This window comes from Grus americana, chromosome 12, assembly GCF_028858705.1.
Source record: "Grus americana isolate bGruAme1 chromosome 12, bGruAme1.mat, whole genome shotgun sequence".
Lineage (NCBI taxonomy): Eukaryota > Metazoa > Chordata > Aves > Gruiformes > Gruidae > Grus > Grus americana.
In genome coordinates, this window is record NC_072863.1 from 9,021,139 (window position 1) to 9,034,612 (window position 13,474).

General features: G+C 48.4%; 1 protein-coding gene across 2 annotated transcripts in view; it reads left to right on the top strand.

The window, feature by feature from the left end:
• The window catches only part of GPC3 (glypican 3), a 153,411-nt gene that overhangs the window by 115,431 nt on the left and 24,506 nt on the right, over positions 1 to 13,474 (top strand). Inside the window, exon 7 of one of the 2 annotated variants that reach the window (XM_054839327.1) lies at positions 10,229 to 10,382. The exons of the other annotated variant lie outside the window; for it this stretch is intronic. Within the exon in view, the coding sequence (XP_054695302.1) occupies positions 10,229 to 10,382 (154 nt within the window). The remainder of the gene's footprint in view (positions 1 to 10,228; positions 10,383 to 13,474) is intronic. 2 annotated transcript variants of the gene reach the window in all.

Consider the following 13,474-nt stretch of genomic DNA (forward strand, 5'->3'; position numbering starts at 1 on the left):
GCATTGTGTATTGAAGGAACGGAAAGCACTCAGTGATCTGGTATCAGTGTAAGGTGTCTTACTGCTGTGCACGGAACGACCTTAGCTGGCTGAAGCGGTTCATCTTCTCATCTCAACAGCTTTGTTCTCGCAACAAATGTCACCAGAGCTTTCTTGGACTGAAGCAGAAGAGGCATTGGACCTGTACCCCACCCAGCAATCTTGCTTTGGGAAAGGGTGGTGGTCCCTTTTTCAAAGCACTGGCTTGGCTAGTCAAGAAGCCGAGGCTGCTCCTGGGATCTCTCCTGATGCTCTTTCCCACCTCCGTGGAGGCAGTGGCTGGCACACGCTGCTGCAGCTTTCATCCAAGCTGTGCTGCTGTCAGAAAGTGCAAGAGGTTTTGTACATTTTAGGTGATGAATAATTTGTAATCTCGCTCCTTTTGTTACACCTGCTGACAAAGCAGATGTTTGTAATTAGGCAGGTCTCTGTGCTGGCCAACCCTGTCCCCAGTCAGTGAGACCTGTCTGCACTCGGGCAGGTGTCAATAACCCTCATGGCTCAGGAGGGCTCTCTCAGTTAATGCTGTTGCTCGTTAAACTTCTTAGCTTGGTTTTGACACCTAACTAACTGCAGAGGCCAGGTTGTGTTCTAGTGCTCTTGCTGCTGGAGCACGTGCTGCGAGAGATGGCCCTTGCAGCAAACGGAAGTTTAGGTTGCGGCAATATTTATTGCCTATGGCCTTGCTTGACTCTATGGTGAGGAAACGGTATTTAAAAGAAGAAAATGTGCTTGGCTGGCCTTTCTGAGGACACATGTAAGGAGATGCTGTCTTGTGAAGCATGGGGAGCTGGGAGGCAGCTGGCGGAGGATGGGTGTCCAAGCCATCAAGACGTATCATGATGGGCAGGAAATTACTTTTTATTTTTGGCAGGACCCCTCGAATGCCTCCCGCCTACCAGCGGGGAATGAGTTTACTGACCTTTTCGTGCGGCACATATGCTCCTAAATGCTGAGAGTGAGACTCGTGTAGGTGCGTTTCAGGGCTTCCTCTGCAAGTGTTGGGTCTTGCTGGGGGAGGGTACAAAGTCACCAGCTTTGAACCTAATTTAAACGCTGAGTTGCTTCAGCTGCTCAGCTGGTGGCTGTGCATCTGTGTGGGAGAATCACCCTGGGCAGGGCTCCTCTTGCCTGCAGCTCTGGAGGCCTGAGCCTTGCAGGGTCTGGTCCTGTTGGATGCATTCAGTATCGGTGATGAGTTGCACCCCGGTGTATCAGCAGCGCCCGTGCTTGAGCCTGGATGTTTCCTCACCCTGTTTGTAGACCCATCCTCGGAGGCAGGTGCCAGTACTATCACTGGAAAAGCTCAGTTCGTGAAGTTAAATTTTCTCCTCTCTGGGTTTTAGCAAGCAGCAGCCACGCTCTGAATGCAGAGGAGAGCTGTGACCTTGCCCAGGAGCCAGCCCAGCCATCAACCATTAATTAGGGACCACGGAGGCTGGAGAGACCCTGTTCCCGGGATTACTTCTGGTCTGGTTTGTCTCAGTTGAATGCCTGTTTAATGTGAAGTGCATAAATACTTGTGGCAGCAGGGCCTGGGGCTCTGGGCTCCCAGCTCCAGCTGGGCACCCTCCCCAGCAGCACCGGCCCCATCCTGCCTGCAGACCCCCTGCTCTGCTCTCCACGCAGGATGGAGCAGTGGCTGTCGGGTGGCAGAGGTGCCACGGGACACTGGAGGCCACCGACCCCCAGCTCCCAAGGACCACGTCCAGGGCTCAGCTAGGCACAGCCTGCCCTGGTGTGGTGGCCTGCAGGTCCCCAGGGACAGCAGACTAGGTTCTTGCTCCTCCCTAGCTAAGAGATTTGGGGGGTGTTCACCATGGAGCCCCCCTCCTCCTGCCTGATTTAAGTCTCTGCTGAAATCAGCAGCTTGGTAATTAGCCCTGCACAGGGATTGTCTTGTCTGATAGGAGATAACTGGCGTATGAGGCAGTTGTTCAGTCCCCTGCGAGAGCTCTGTGGAGCTGAGGACATTCAGCAGAGCTGTTTGCAGATGTTTTTTGGGCTTGCAGTGCCTTGGGTTGAAGTGAATGCAAAAGTAAAGCTAGAAAGAGCAGCCCCTGGGAGGGCAGGATGCGGCCAGGGGTAGAGTGGCTGGTGTTCTGGCAGAAACCTCTGTACAAGACAACGCTGCACAGAAATACACAATTTGAGAAATCCCTCTGCTGGGAGCTTTTAGGGAAAAAGGAAAGCGGCTGGGACAGATTTGCCTCTCGTTTGTGTGGCAGAAGGAGCGGGTGGGGGGTGTGTGTGTGTGTGTGAATAATCCTTCCAGTGCCGCTCTCGGCTCGCTGTTTCCTACCTGGTGCCAAGGACGAGATGTTTGTCTCGCAGGCAGCCCCGGCAGACATCGCCAACAGCCGGAGAGCGGCCACGTGTGCTGGAGCCCGAGCCAAGAGGAAATCTCCCAGCCGTTCTGACCGGGCTGGGCTGAGCTGGCTGGTGGGCGGCGAGGGGGCTGCAGGGACCCGCTCACTGCTGCACACCCTGCTTGTGCACGCTGGTCCCCCTCTGCAGAAATGTGGGGCGCTTTTAGCAGATGGCTTAAGGTGTCATGATACCTACCTGTCCTTCTAGATGCTCTCGCATCTTTTTGTCTCATGTTTTATCTTCTGGTGATGTGTGCTTTGGGCCTTTCTGAGCTGTGTTTGGGTGGCAGAGTGGGGTTCTGCTCCAACATAACTAAGCAAAATATGGAAAATATGGATATCAGCAGTGATGGGTCCTGGCCCATGTAGGCTCCCACACCCCTTCTTCGCTGAGTTGCCAAACCCCTGAGGGGTGGCTGCTTGGCAGGTGGAGAAATTGGTCCAGGTTCTCCTGTCTAGTGACGCAGAGTGGGTGGAAAGGAGAAGGGAAGGCAGCTGGGGCTGCTGGTAGGAGACTGAGAAGCTTTGTGGGATGAAAGACCAGGAATACGATGCCAATGAAAAGATTATGTGGGAAGGGTTTGAAGCAGACAGCCCTTGCAGGTAGCAAGGAAGGGAGCATCTTTGCAATGCCTTTACCACTCAACAAGTGTGGGTGGTTATCTGCCTGGTGGGGACAGCTCTTTTGGTGACTTTCTCTCGTTTTATTCTTCCAGGCAGTCTGACAGCCCAAGTGATCTTGAAATACCAGCTTTTTCCCCGATACAGGTTTAAAGGTCCACCCACAGGATTAGCGTGGTGTTCTGCTCCCCTTTATCAAATGTAAGCAGAAATGATTTCCCGGGTTGTGCACCAAATGAAACGTCCTCAGGAGGTGCTCTGGCACGAGTAGCACCGAATCTGGAGCAGTTATGGGCCCTGTGGCAGAGACTGACATAGCAATGCGGGTCAGCCTGGGCAAAGCAAAGAAGAGCTGGAAGATGGTGTTTGCAGTAAATAGCTGCATTCCGATGTCACTTCTAGAGAAGCAGTAGCTCACAGACATCTATCCAATCCTGGCAGGAAAACATCCAGGCAGACTCCAGCAAGGTGCTGAAGGTATCTGCTGCCTGGTCCAACTGCGTGTTCAATGATTGTTTAATAATTGGGTCTTGGAGTTTGAGGGATGTCTGTGTTTGATGGAGGTGGATGGAGAGGTGTAGGAAGGGATGCTGAAGGACTGGTGATAGTTTGGTCTCAGAAATGCAAAGGAGGAGAAGGAGCTGTAGCAGCTCACAAAGAGAAAAGCATAATTTCTCCACTGTCGACATCAATACACGGCTCAGGGACGAGCCAGAAGCAGATGGGGACTGCCCGGGTCCCCAGCAGACTGGGCTGGACCCTGTGGCTCTGCTCAGCACCCACACCGTCCTGTTCCTTCCTACCACCGCACAAAAACAAGCCATAAATAGCTGCAGAGTGGAAGGGGAAGGAATTGGATATAAGGTGAATGAGCTGATCGTAAAGCCCAAGTAATCTCTTTTTCGCATGTGCCTTGTGATGAATGAGCATTTGTTTGAGTCGGGGAAGTGACACCTCCCCTGCCTGGGGGACAGCAGGCAGGAGCCCGTCCCTCTGCCTGCTGCCGTGCCAGCGAGGGCTTAACCCCCGTGTCCAGAGGCATCATCCTGCCATCACCAAACCAGAGCAATTCATAACGGCTTGGCAGCCTCTTCTGCTGCCGGAAGAGATTTACTGTCCAGTGTGGACTCATTTTAATTACTGCCAGCACTTCGGGGCCTTTATCTGTCTTCCTTTACCCATAGGGATGTTGTCAGTTTTGATAGCTAATCTGGAATTAAGCTGATGATCCATAAAGTAGGGCCACCCTTTGGCCAATAATTCAGTGTTGTCACCAACTTCTTTGTGCTATCAGGGAAATCAGGAAAACTGATTTACTGGCAGCTGAGAGCATCTCCTCTGGAGCCTGTGAAGACAGTAAAGGGGGTCCTGCTGTGTTGGTAGACCCCAAGTGATGGACAGTAGGGATTTTTCCTGTTCCAGGAGATGATATTTTGAGTGCTAGAAGTAAAGACTAAAGCATTTTTATGGCTGAAGAGCCACAATATAAACTCAGAGCTATGGTTCACCCATTTTGGCACCTGTCACCATAGGCTAGTGTGGAGCCCCAAAAGCAGGAGTGACCCAAGAGTGGTGCGTGGGGAGGGCATCCCGGGGCCATACCTTGCCCACCCTGCCCAGAGCAGACAGGAGGTGCTGCCTGGGGCTTGGTCTGCCGAGTACGGCTTCAGCAGTACAAAACCCGAGACGTCTCAAAGCAGGCAGCACAGGGAAATGCAGAATTTGCTTTTAGAGCAGCTGATAAAACAGCTGACGTGCCCAACTCATTGTTTTTCTAAGCACTGAAAATGACTTTTCCAGCTCCAAAGCCTGCTTCCACTTTATTAACGTTTGATTAGCGATCGGTCCTTGTTGTGCTGAGCTTGAAATAGGAGTACAATTAGGAACAGGTTTCTCCTCTGCCACGTCTGCGCTGCCAAGGTGCATCCAGCTGGAAGGGCCATCAGGAAACCCCAGTTCGAGTGTCCTTCTGCCAAAATGGGCTCTTCTGCCCATGGGCTAATGTTGTGGTTGGAAGAGCAGCGATGCCCGCCTGTGCACACATGCACTCGCTCTTGCAAGACAGAAGTACAAATCCTGGTATTTACGGATATTTTTAAAGTTTTAAATATCCTTATTTTTAAATGGCATTTGGTGCTCGGTGACAGGGAACATTGAGTTTTTCTGTAATATGCGTTGCATTGTGTTACCGCCCAAGAGGGAGAAAGCTCTCTAGAGCTTGGAAAGAGGAAAGTGAAAATGATGCTGTTGATGTTGCCTTGAGTTTCTGCTTGCACACGCTCTTGTGCCACCAAGGTCCCGTTCACAGAAAGGATAAACTGAACAGAGCTGGGAAATAGGAAAGTGGAGTGCAGGGCACCAGCAAATCTCATGGTGGGGGTTAGTTAAATAATAAAGTGAGTATTTGCTAATAAAATATAATTTTTTCCATGCTATTTCCAGGGCTAATAAGCAGGGGAAGTGGAGAGAATCGATTCTCCTGTTGCATGCTTGTGTATGATCAGGCCACAAAATTCAAAACACATGAGTTTTCAAAAAGTCCACAACTACAGCCCTTTAAAATGGGTTCCTTTCCCCGATTCTTGCTTGTGATCAGATAATGACCTTCATAAGCAAAACAACCCCAGCTGTATTTCATAATGGGAATATACTTCTGTACATTGTAATGAGCTGTTAACAGGGAACAGTATCGTGTGAAAATCTGCACGTTTCCCATGATGCTGCCCTGATTTAAAAGCCACCCATAAATTATGCAGTATTGTAGATTTCAAGGTTCAGATTGGCCATAAGATCTAGTTTTTCTCCCCCCAAAACCTATGTTTTCAGCAGGCTGGAATTTAAAATAGAAAAACCTGACCTGTCGGGAATCTTGGGAATTGTGTGGGAAGTACAGCGGCATCTGTGTCGGGTACCTGAAAGTGCATGGCCGGAGCGGGCGGCTTGTGCGATGCAGGGGGAAATAACACCTTCGCTCCTCCAAAACTCTTTCTTATCAAAGGAATGCGTCCCAAGTTTTGCAGACAGTCCTGAGTGGGTGGGTTTGGTTGAGTTTCGAAAGGTTTCTAGCAGAGCCAGGGGCTGGTTTTCGCTGCGGGGTCCGGTTCCCAGGGTCGCCTTCATGGTGCCAAGCAGCACCTGGACACATGGCTGGGGATCCAGAGGAGTTTCTGCACTAAGGCACTTTTTCTGCTGGATGTGAATACTTGATTATTAAGTGTATATTACAATCCTGGATATTATTTTAGCTGCAAGTTCAGTCTCCGTCCTCTCCAGCTTTTTAGGTTTGATCGTATTCCAGAGGCTTACTAAAAACATGCAAAGAATTTCAGCAAAACTCTATGGAACACTTTTATTAAATTCTTTCAGTCATGCAAGCTAAATTAAATGACAGCTCTGTCCACCAAAAGATTACAAATATCAATCAGACTTCTCCCCTAAACTCATGAAGGAATTAAATGTTTTTCTAAAAGTCTTCTATTCCCCTTAATAATCTGTTTGGCTGTTCTCTTTACATATTTTTGAAGTATGTTGAAAGGGATGATTTCTGCCCTAAAGGAGCACAGTGCTTGTAGCTCACTGCCGATATTTTATCTGAATTTGTGGGCACAATTTTGGGTATTGCTCAAATTGATATTTGCAATACCGCAGGCGTAGTTTCCAAAAGGAGAAAACAGCTATTAAACTACAGTCCAAGGAACACAATGCTGATTTCTTTTCGGAGACGAGAGATTAATGATAAAAAGTATGTTGCAGCTCTCAGTGTTTATGTTAAAATTGGAAAAACAAGACCAGGTGGCTCAGTGGGCTGGTAGGATGGTGAGCTCTGAGTAAAGTGGTTGTAAAGAATGAGGAGTTACAAAGATTTCAACATACGGTGGCCCGTCCAAATCCAGCTGAGTCATTACCCCGCGTTGCTGCAGCTGTTTTTGTCTGGTCACTGTATGGTTATGAATAATTGTGTAAATCATGCTGGGATGCCCTGGGGAGCTTTCCTTGCAGAAAGGCTCGGCGCACCATTCCCATCTGGGTTGGTTTTTAAACTGTAGGGAGACCACAGGACAAGCCAAGCAACAAAGATGTTGGCTACAGAGATGTATATGGAGACCAGCTGGGGCTGCCCGGCGTCCCTTGTGCCGATGACTGCCCGCCCTTCCTGTCCGGAGGGTCATGATTTAAAAGGGATGAGATTGGAAATAAAACCGATGCGTGTCTGAGCCAATGGAGCAAACGCTGTGGCCCATGTGTGTCCTGCCATGGTGGTCTTTTCCAGCCTAAGTGATTGATTCTGTGGTGGTTGTGCAGATGGGAGATGAGTGCCCTGCAGACACCTTGGAGGTGCGTGTGCACGCACGGACTCCCACAATTAGTGCTCTAGTTTACATCGGGTACATTATAGTGTATTTTTGCCGTTATGGTTTAGCAAAGATGAGTAGATACAACTGTAGACTCTTACAGCTGGATGAGTTGTGATTAAGTTAAAGCTATCTCACTGTTACATACTACTCTAGTGATCACTGGACTGTGTATTTTCCTGCCTCTTACCATAGGCTTTAAACCACAGGACATGAATAAACTGTAATGTTAGGGTACAGCCAGCTCTGCTTACTATTTAAGGATGGGGAATCTATATTCAGTTAACCAAATATAATTTCATAAAGCGTGCAGACCATCAGGGTGGTTGTGTAATGGTCGATGAGTGGGCCTGTGGCTGCTGCTCCGGCCGAAGCCGAAGCATCTGACAGCACTCCCAGGTCTGGATGCACCAACGGAGCAGGGTGGGATTTCCACCCCGTGCCAGCTCTCCTGCTAACGATGCCAGTTTGGTTTTGTGTCTTGGGCTTCATTTCTCTCGGAGCCAGCTACAAAATTTGGCTCATTGAACCTCCCCGTGGTTGTCGGCAGCTGAGGAACGTGTGGCTGAGGATGGAGCTTTTGTCCTGGAAAAGGAAGGAGCAGTGTGGTGCAGGGATGTCGTGTTCACTCAATCCAAAGTTGGGGCCTGCGCGTTGTTTCTCAGAAAGTTCCTGTTTTACTGTAGCTACGAAGGTGGAGAAATTAAGCTGCTAATTTATGGCATGCCAAGAAAAAAGTAGTAATATAAGAAATGCTCAGTAATTTTAACGTTTGAAAACACACAATTGAAAAATCCTGATTTTCCCCCACCCCCTGCTGAGTTGATAAAATCTGAACATATCATAAAATTAATTCTCCCCGCCAGGAAGTTCCTCTGCTGTTTTGGGCAAATAATGAAAGTTCTGCTACTGAGGTAGTACTGGGGTCCCGGCTGGCTTGTTCCATGCCTTGGGTGAGAGGAGTGAGCATCCTGCAGAGCATCCTGCAGAGCCGTGAGCATCATGCCGCTGAGCAGTTGTGGTCCCCTTCCACCACGATGGGCTTGGTTTTTTAGCAGCGGTGCGCGGGGGCAATGGGTCCAAACGGGTGCATGTTGTAATTAGCTGCTGTACGTGGGAGACCCTCGTTATACCTTGAGCTGACATACTCTGTGCTGAGGGCTGCTGTTAGCTGTGGGCTTCGTTTGGAGGAGAGAATGACAAGTGATGGTGTCAAGAGTTGAGCGGTCGGCGTGTTCGGTTCCTGTGCAAGTTCTTCTCTGTGCTGCATTTGCCTTTGTTGTTGTTGTTGTTCTTTTGTGGTTACACCGTATTCTGGGAAAGGCCTGTAAAAGTCTAAATAAAATAAAATTCCTGAAAAGTGAACTTAAACAGTCTGAGCCAAAGGCTGTTGAAGGGCACGGAAAAGCATCCTCTGACTTTTGGGCAGATGAGCTGCTTTTTGCTTCCTACAGTGGGTGTGGGACCCGGCACGGCTGTCACGCTGGGCAGACTTTTGCATATGCCAAGGAGAGTTTTGCTGCGTTGTTTCTCCCCACAAGACGCAGCCGGGGAACCCGAAGGGGTCTCATGTTGAGCCATTTGTTTTTCATTACGTTATGCTCCTCTAATATAAAAACTGAGGTATGTGGACATTGCCGTGGACAGAGCAAGCCAGATGCCGAAAGCATTCCTCCAAGGCTGTATAAACTTCAGCAGCTAAATATTTGAGAAACTGTTTTCTAAGACTAGCTTAATAGTTTAAAAATATAACCTAGATTCCAGATATTAAAAAATGCCTTGAAAGGCACGCATATTGCTGCAATAGATGGAACTAACTAAGCCCCTGAAGTATGCGGAAAGCTCCCATTTTGCAATATCTTCTCTGTTACTTATCCTTTTCATTATTATTTTTTTAGTGCTGAGATTAAATTCAAGAAGGCTTTTAACAGCAGAGTGGTAGTGATAGAAATTTTCAGCATATATTAACCGGCTGACTCACACTTTCAAAGTGGATCTGGGTTTATGATGAAATAGCTGGCTGCTTTCAGCAACAGCAAAATCAGAAAAGTCAGCGGGAAGAGGAAGCCGACAGCTTAAAATGTGTCTAATCCACCCGTGTGCTGCGAAGGGGCAGCGTGGGGAGCTCCCACCGTGTTTGGAAAGCAGTCCTGAGCCCGGGCTCAGTGGAGGTATTCGAGCCCCCATCTTGGGGGTCTGCAACCTGTCACCATTAGTTAGGACTCGGCTTTAAAACGTGCTTTAAAAGATCCTTTCATTGTGTCACTTGGCTATCCCAAAAACTTCGACTAGCATCCTCTGCACTTCAAGAGTGAGGAATGAGATTTTTTTGGTTATTTTTGTGAGGCACCATACGAATCGGAGAGATCTGCCATTTCTTTTCACATGCGTTACTTCTCAGATGGGAGAGGTCCCTGAAAGCAGTGAGAATCCCTGAGCAGAGTTTCCTCTTACTGCTGGTTTTTGTCCTGTCTGGCCTAACTCTGGACACGTGTTTTGTAGCCGGCTCCAGAGCTTGGGTGGCAGCGGGGTCTCGCACAGCTGGTACATGTGCTCCAGCTCATGTGGTGCTTGCCGGGCAGGACCTGAAGGACAGAGTTACTCAATGTGTTTTTTTCCTCCTCCTTTTGTTTCTTCCACTGAGGTTTTGTGTGCAGCTTTGTCCATGAATGATTCTGAGCTCATCAGTGCTTTGGCATGAGGAGCGTGATGGGGTCCTGTCCCACTGTCCTGGCTCCACAGAGCCCGGTCCCCCTTTGTCACCCGATCCCCCTGCAAGCGTGGGATGAAGCGGGAGGGAGGGTGGAGGGAAGCTGTTGAATGACTGTGGCACCTCGTGTCTTTCAGCTGCTCAAAGGGATGGCTTTGCCCCGCCGAAAAGCTCCAGGCAAAACCCCGGAGGAGGAGGAGGAAAGCGGAGACTGTGATGATGAGGATGACTGCGGTGGAGGCTCTGGGGATGGAGAGCTGCGAGTGAGGAACCAGCTCCGGTTCTTAGCAGGTGACAGGGACGGTGGTTCCACAGCGGCTGCCCCTCTGGGGGCTGTAGGTCTTGTTGATGGTGTGGGGAGCTGCCCTGTGGTGTCTGCTCAGGTTGGCTCACTGCAGACACCACCAATGCTCAGAGACTGTTCATGCCCAGCATCGTGCCAGCTGGCCTTGATGCCAGCAGGGACAGCAGCTGGAGGAGTAATGCTGCTGCTTTTCCAGGTCGGTTTTGCAGGGGTGTGTTGAGGGCAACCCATGGGAGGGGATTCAAGACAGGTTGCAAACCTGCTGCAGGTCCCGGAGTCACCGTCTTCTCTTCTTCCCACTGCTGCCCACGCTCATGAGCTTAGGGATGAGCTTTTCTGCTTTCTAGAGGACATCAGAAAGTCGGTAAGGATTGTTTGACTGCAGCAAACAACGGTTATTTCTGATCTAGGGTATAGAGACCCCTGGTAATTTTTTATGTATAACTCAGGCTCATTTTTCAGAAGTGATTTAGGTACTCAGGAGCCTAAAATTGCATTACTTGCCAGTACGAGTCATGTCTTTGATTGCTTTGAAAAGAGCCATGACGCACTCCTAGTGCTTTGAGGCTACGTTATTAACGAGGTAGTCCCTGGTCACCCATCGGGAGGAGGAAGCAAAGGACCAGTTGTGACTTGGGCAGTCACAAATGCCGTTGGTGTGTGTCTTCTCCCTGACCCACTAACCACTGTCATCCTACTCCTGGCTCCATGGAGCTCAGTATCATCTGTTTTGCTCTTGTGAGCAAGACCAGGCTGTTAGAGGCTGTGGCTGTCGTGGATGAGCAGTGTCTGCTGGACGTGGGTCTGCAGGCTGGAGGCTTGACCCAATTAATGCTGGTTCCAGTGCCATGCATTGCTCTTCCAGAGACCAGACAACCGAACCTGGATAAAATCAGCTTTACAGCTTTGAAGTTTAAGAGGCAAATTTGGGCTCTTAAACGAAGCACAGATGTTTATAAATTCCCTTCCATTGGTCTGGGATAATTAAAATATCCTTAATGAAGTGAGAGCTGAAATATTAAATGCCAGTTTCATATCAAAGATTATTGACACATTATGTAAAATATATAAAATACATATATTCAAATATTGGTTAAGGGAACGAAAAGGCTTTTTAAATCCCCCAATCTAGGTCTGAAAGAGAAATACAGGATTTGGAGAAGGATCAAATGTACTTTATTTCATCCAGGAACTAAATATCAAAGTGTATGTTAAGGAAATACAGGTGATCCTCATCGTCCTGAGTCAAGAGCAGAGATACGTGTTTCATTTTCCGTGATCTTTGTGTCACACCTTTATGCTATTTTTAATGTGTTTCTAATTTCCTCTTATAGCCTTCCCCATAATATCATCAGTGATCTCTGAAGCTGGGTATATAATCCTTTCTGGCTTTTTCTGTCTCTCTAGGTTAGTTTAATCACTGTATTGATCTTCCCAACAACCTGCTTGTCTAGCAATTTAGACCTCTCTTGTCACTGCGGTATGTGAACATGTAGTAGGAAACGAGGACTTGTCCTCCCTGTGCTACTCTGCTGGAGGGTGTTTGCTGCTGCCTTTGCTACAGGATGGGTAAATATTAACTTTAAAGCAGCAGTGGCTTTGGGGCGTTGTGTTCCTGGCAGGTTAAGTCTTTCAGGTTGCTGAGAGCATGAGGTTTGTCCAACACAGCTTTTAGGAACCGTCTGGCCTTGGAGGACACGAGCTGTGCCATTGCGGTGGCCAGGGAGACTTTCTGGTGCTTCCTCATGCCATAATGCTCTTTTCTTGCGTTTTGCTTTAGAGCAGAAAGGCGAAGCTGATCTGACAGTGACAGAATCCTATTTGGTTGGTATTGGATATAAACTGTGACTCTGTTCAAGTTTTATGTTGGAAACAGGCCCAGGAAAAGTTGCTGATGGTGTGGAAATACTCACTTTCAACATTTTTGAGAATGATATTTCTTTTTACTTTGAAAGGGTATTTTTCAATTAATTTTTTTCCATCATCTCATATCACATATACATAGCACGAAATAAAAGGGACCAGAAACCCTTCCACGTTCCCCCCCACCCCTTCCACAAATCCTAAATTTTAGGTTAGCATGCCGATTTGAAATGATGCCAGGCTTTGAAATCTGGAAATACTTTGCAAAATGAACTTTTACATTTAGCGTGGCTTTATCTCTCTCCTTCCCAAGGTGGTTACCCTGTAATAGAGGCAGAAAGGAGTGGGGTTGAGTTACTGACTCTGGTTTTGTCCCATACTGGATGCTCTGCAGTGTTAAGGCAGGAACACAGCTGGATGGCTGGAGGGGGGATGTGTGTCGTAGCAGTGGGCTCAAACCCAAAACCCCCTTTGAGGGTGTTTGAGTGCCCCTGCCGACCTTCAGAGGTTTGCAGTCAGGGAACCCAGCTTGGGTGCTTTGCTTTCCTTTTCTTAGAGGCTTTGTTCAGCTTAGGAGGAAATTTCCTTTGCCCCATGGTGGCAGCGGAGATCTCCTCCCATGTGGAGGGTTTCCCAGGACTTGCAAATGGACTTGGCAATGCCTTCGGGAGGAGGAGGGCTGGGTGCCTGGGACTGGCGCTGGGTTTGGCCGTCGGTTGAGCAAAAACATTGGCAGAGTTTGCCACCTCTGAGGTCTTTGCATCTCTTGGATGCAGTCGGAGTCTCTCCTGCTCGCCGACGTGGGTGCCGCTGGTCCTGCCAGCTAACTGCAAACAGCTGTTCGGTGGTGGCCTCACCGAGATGTCCCCTCAAAAGGTCTTGAAAACGTGGAGATGAAAAAAGAGCAAAAGAAAAAAACCAAACCAGTCAGTCTCAAATACAGGCTAGTTTTGATTTATCGCCTGTTGTATAAAATGTAACCTTTGTTTCCTATTTATAATGAGCCTGTAATAACTGGACAGTCAACTTAAACTTTAATGATTTAAACATACTTGTAAACTGTCAAGTCAAAAGTTTGTGAGTGACTATAAACATATGTTGGTGAGCGCTATATGCTAATAAATTCATTATTAGTTGCCCCAGTGGGAAACATGGAGATGGCAGGCTTTTTTTTATGATAGGTCTTTTATTGTTTGTCACATCTGCAACACATTAA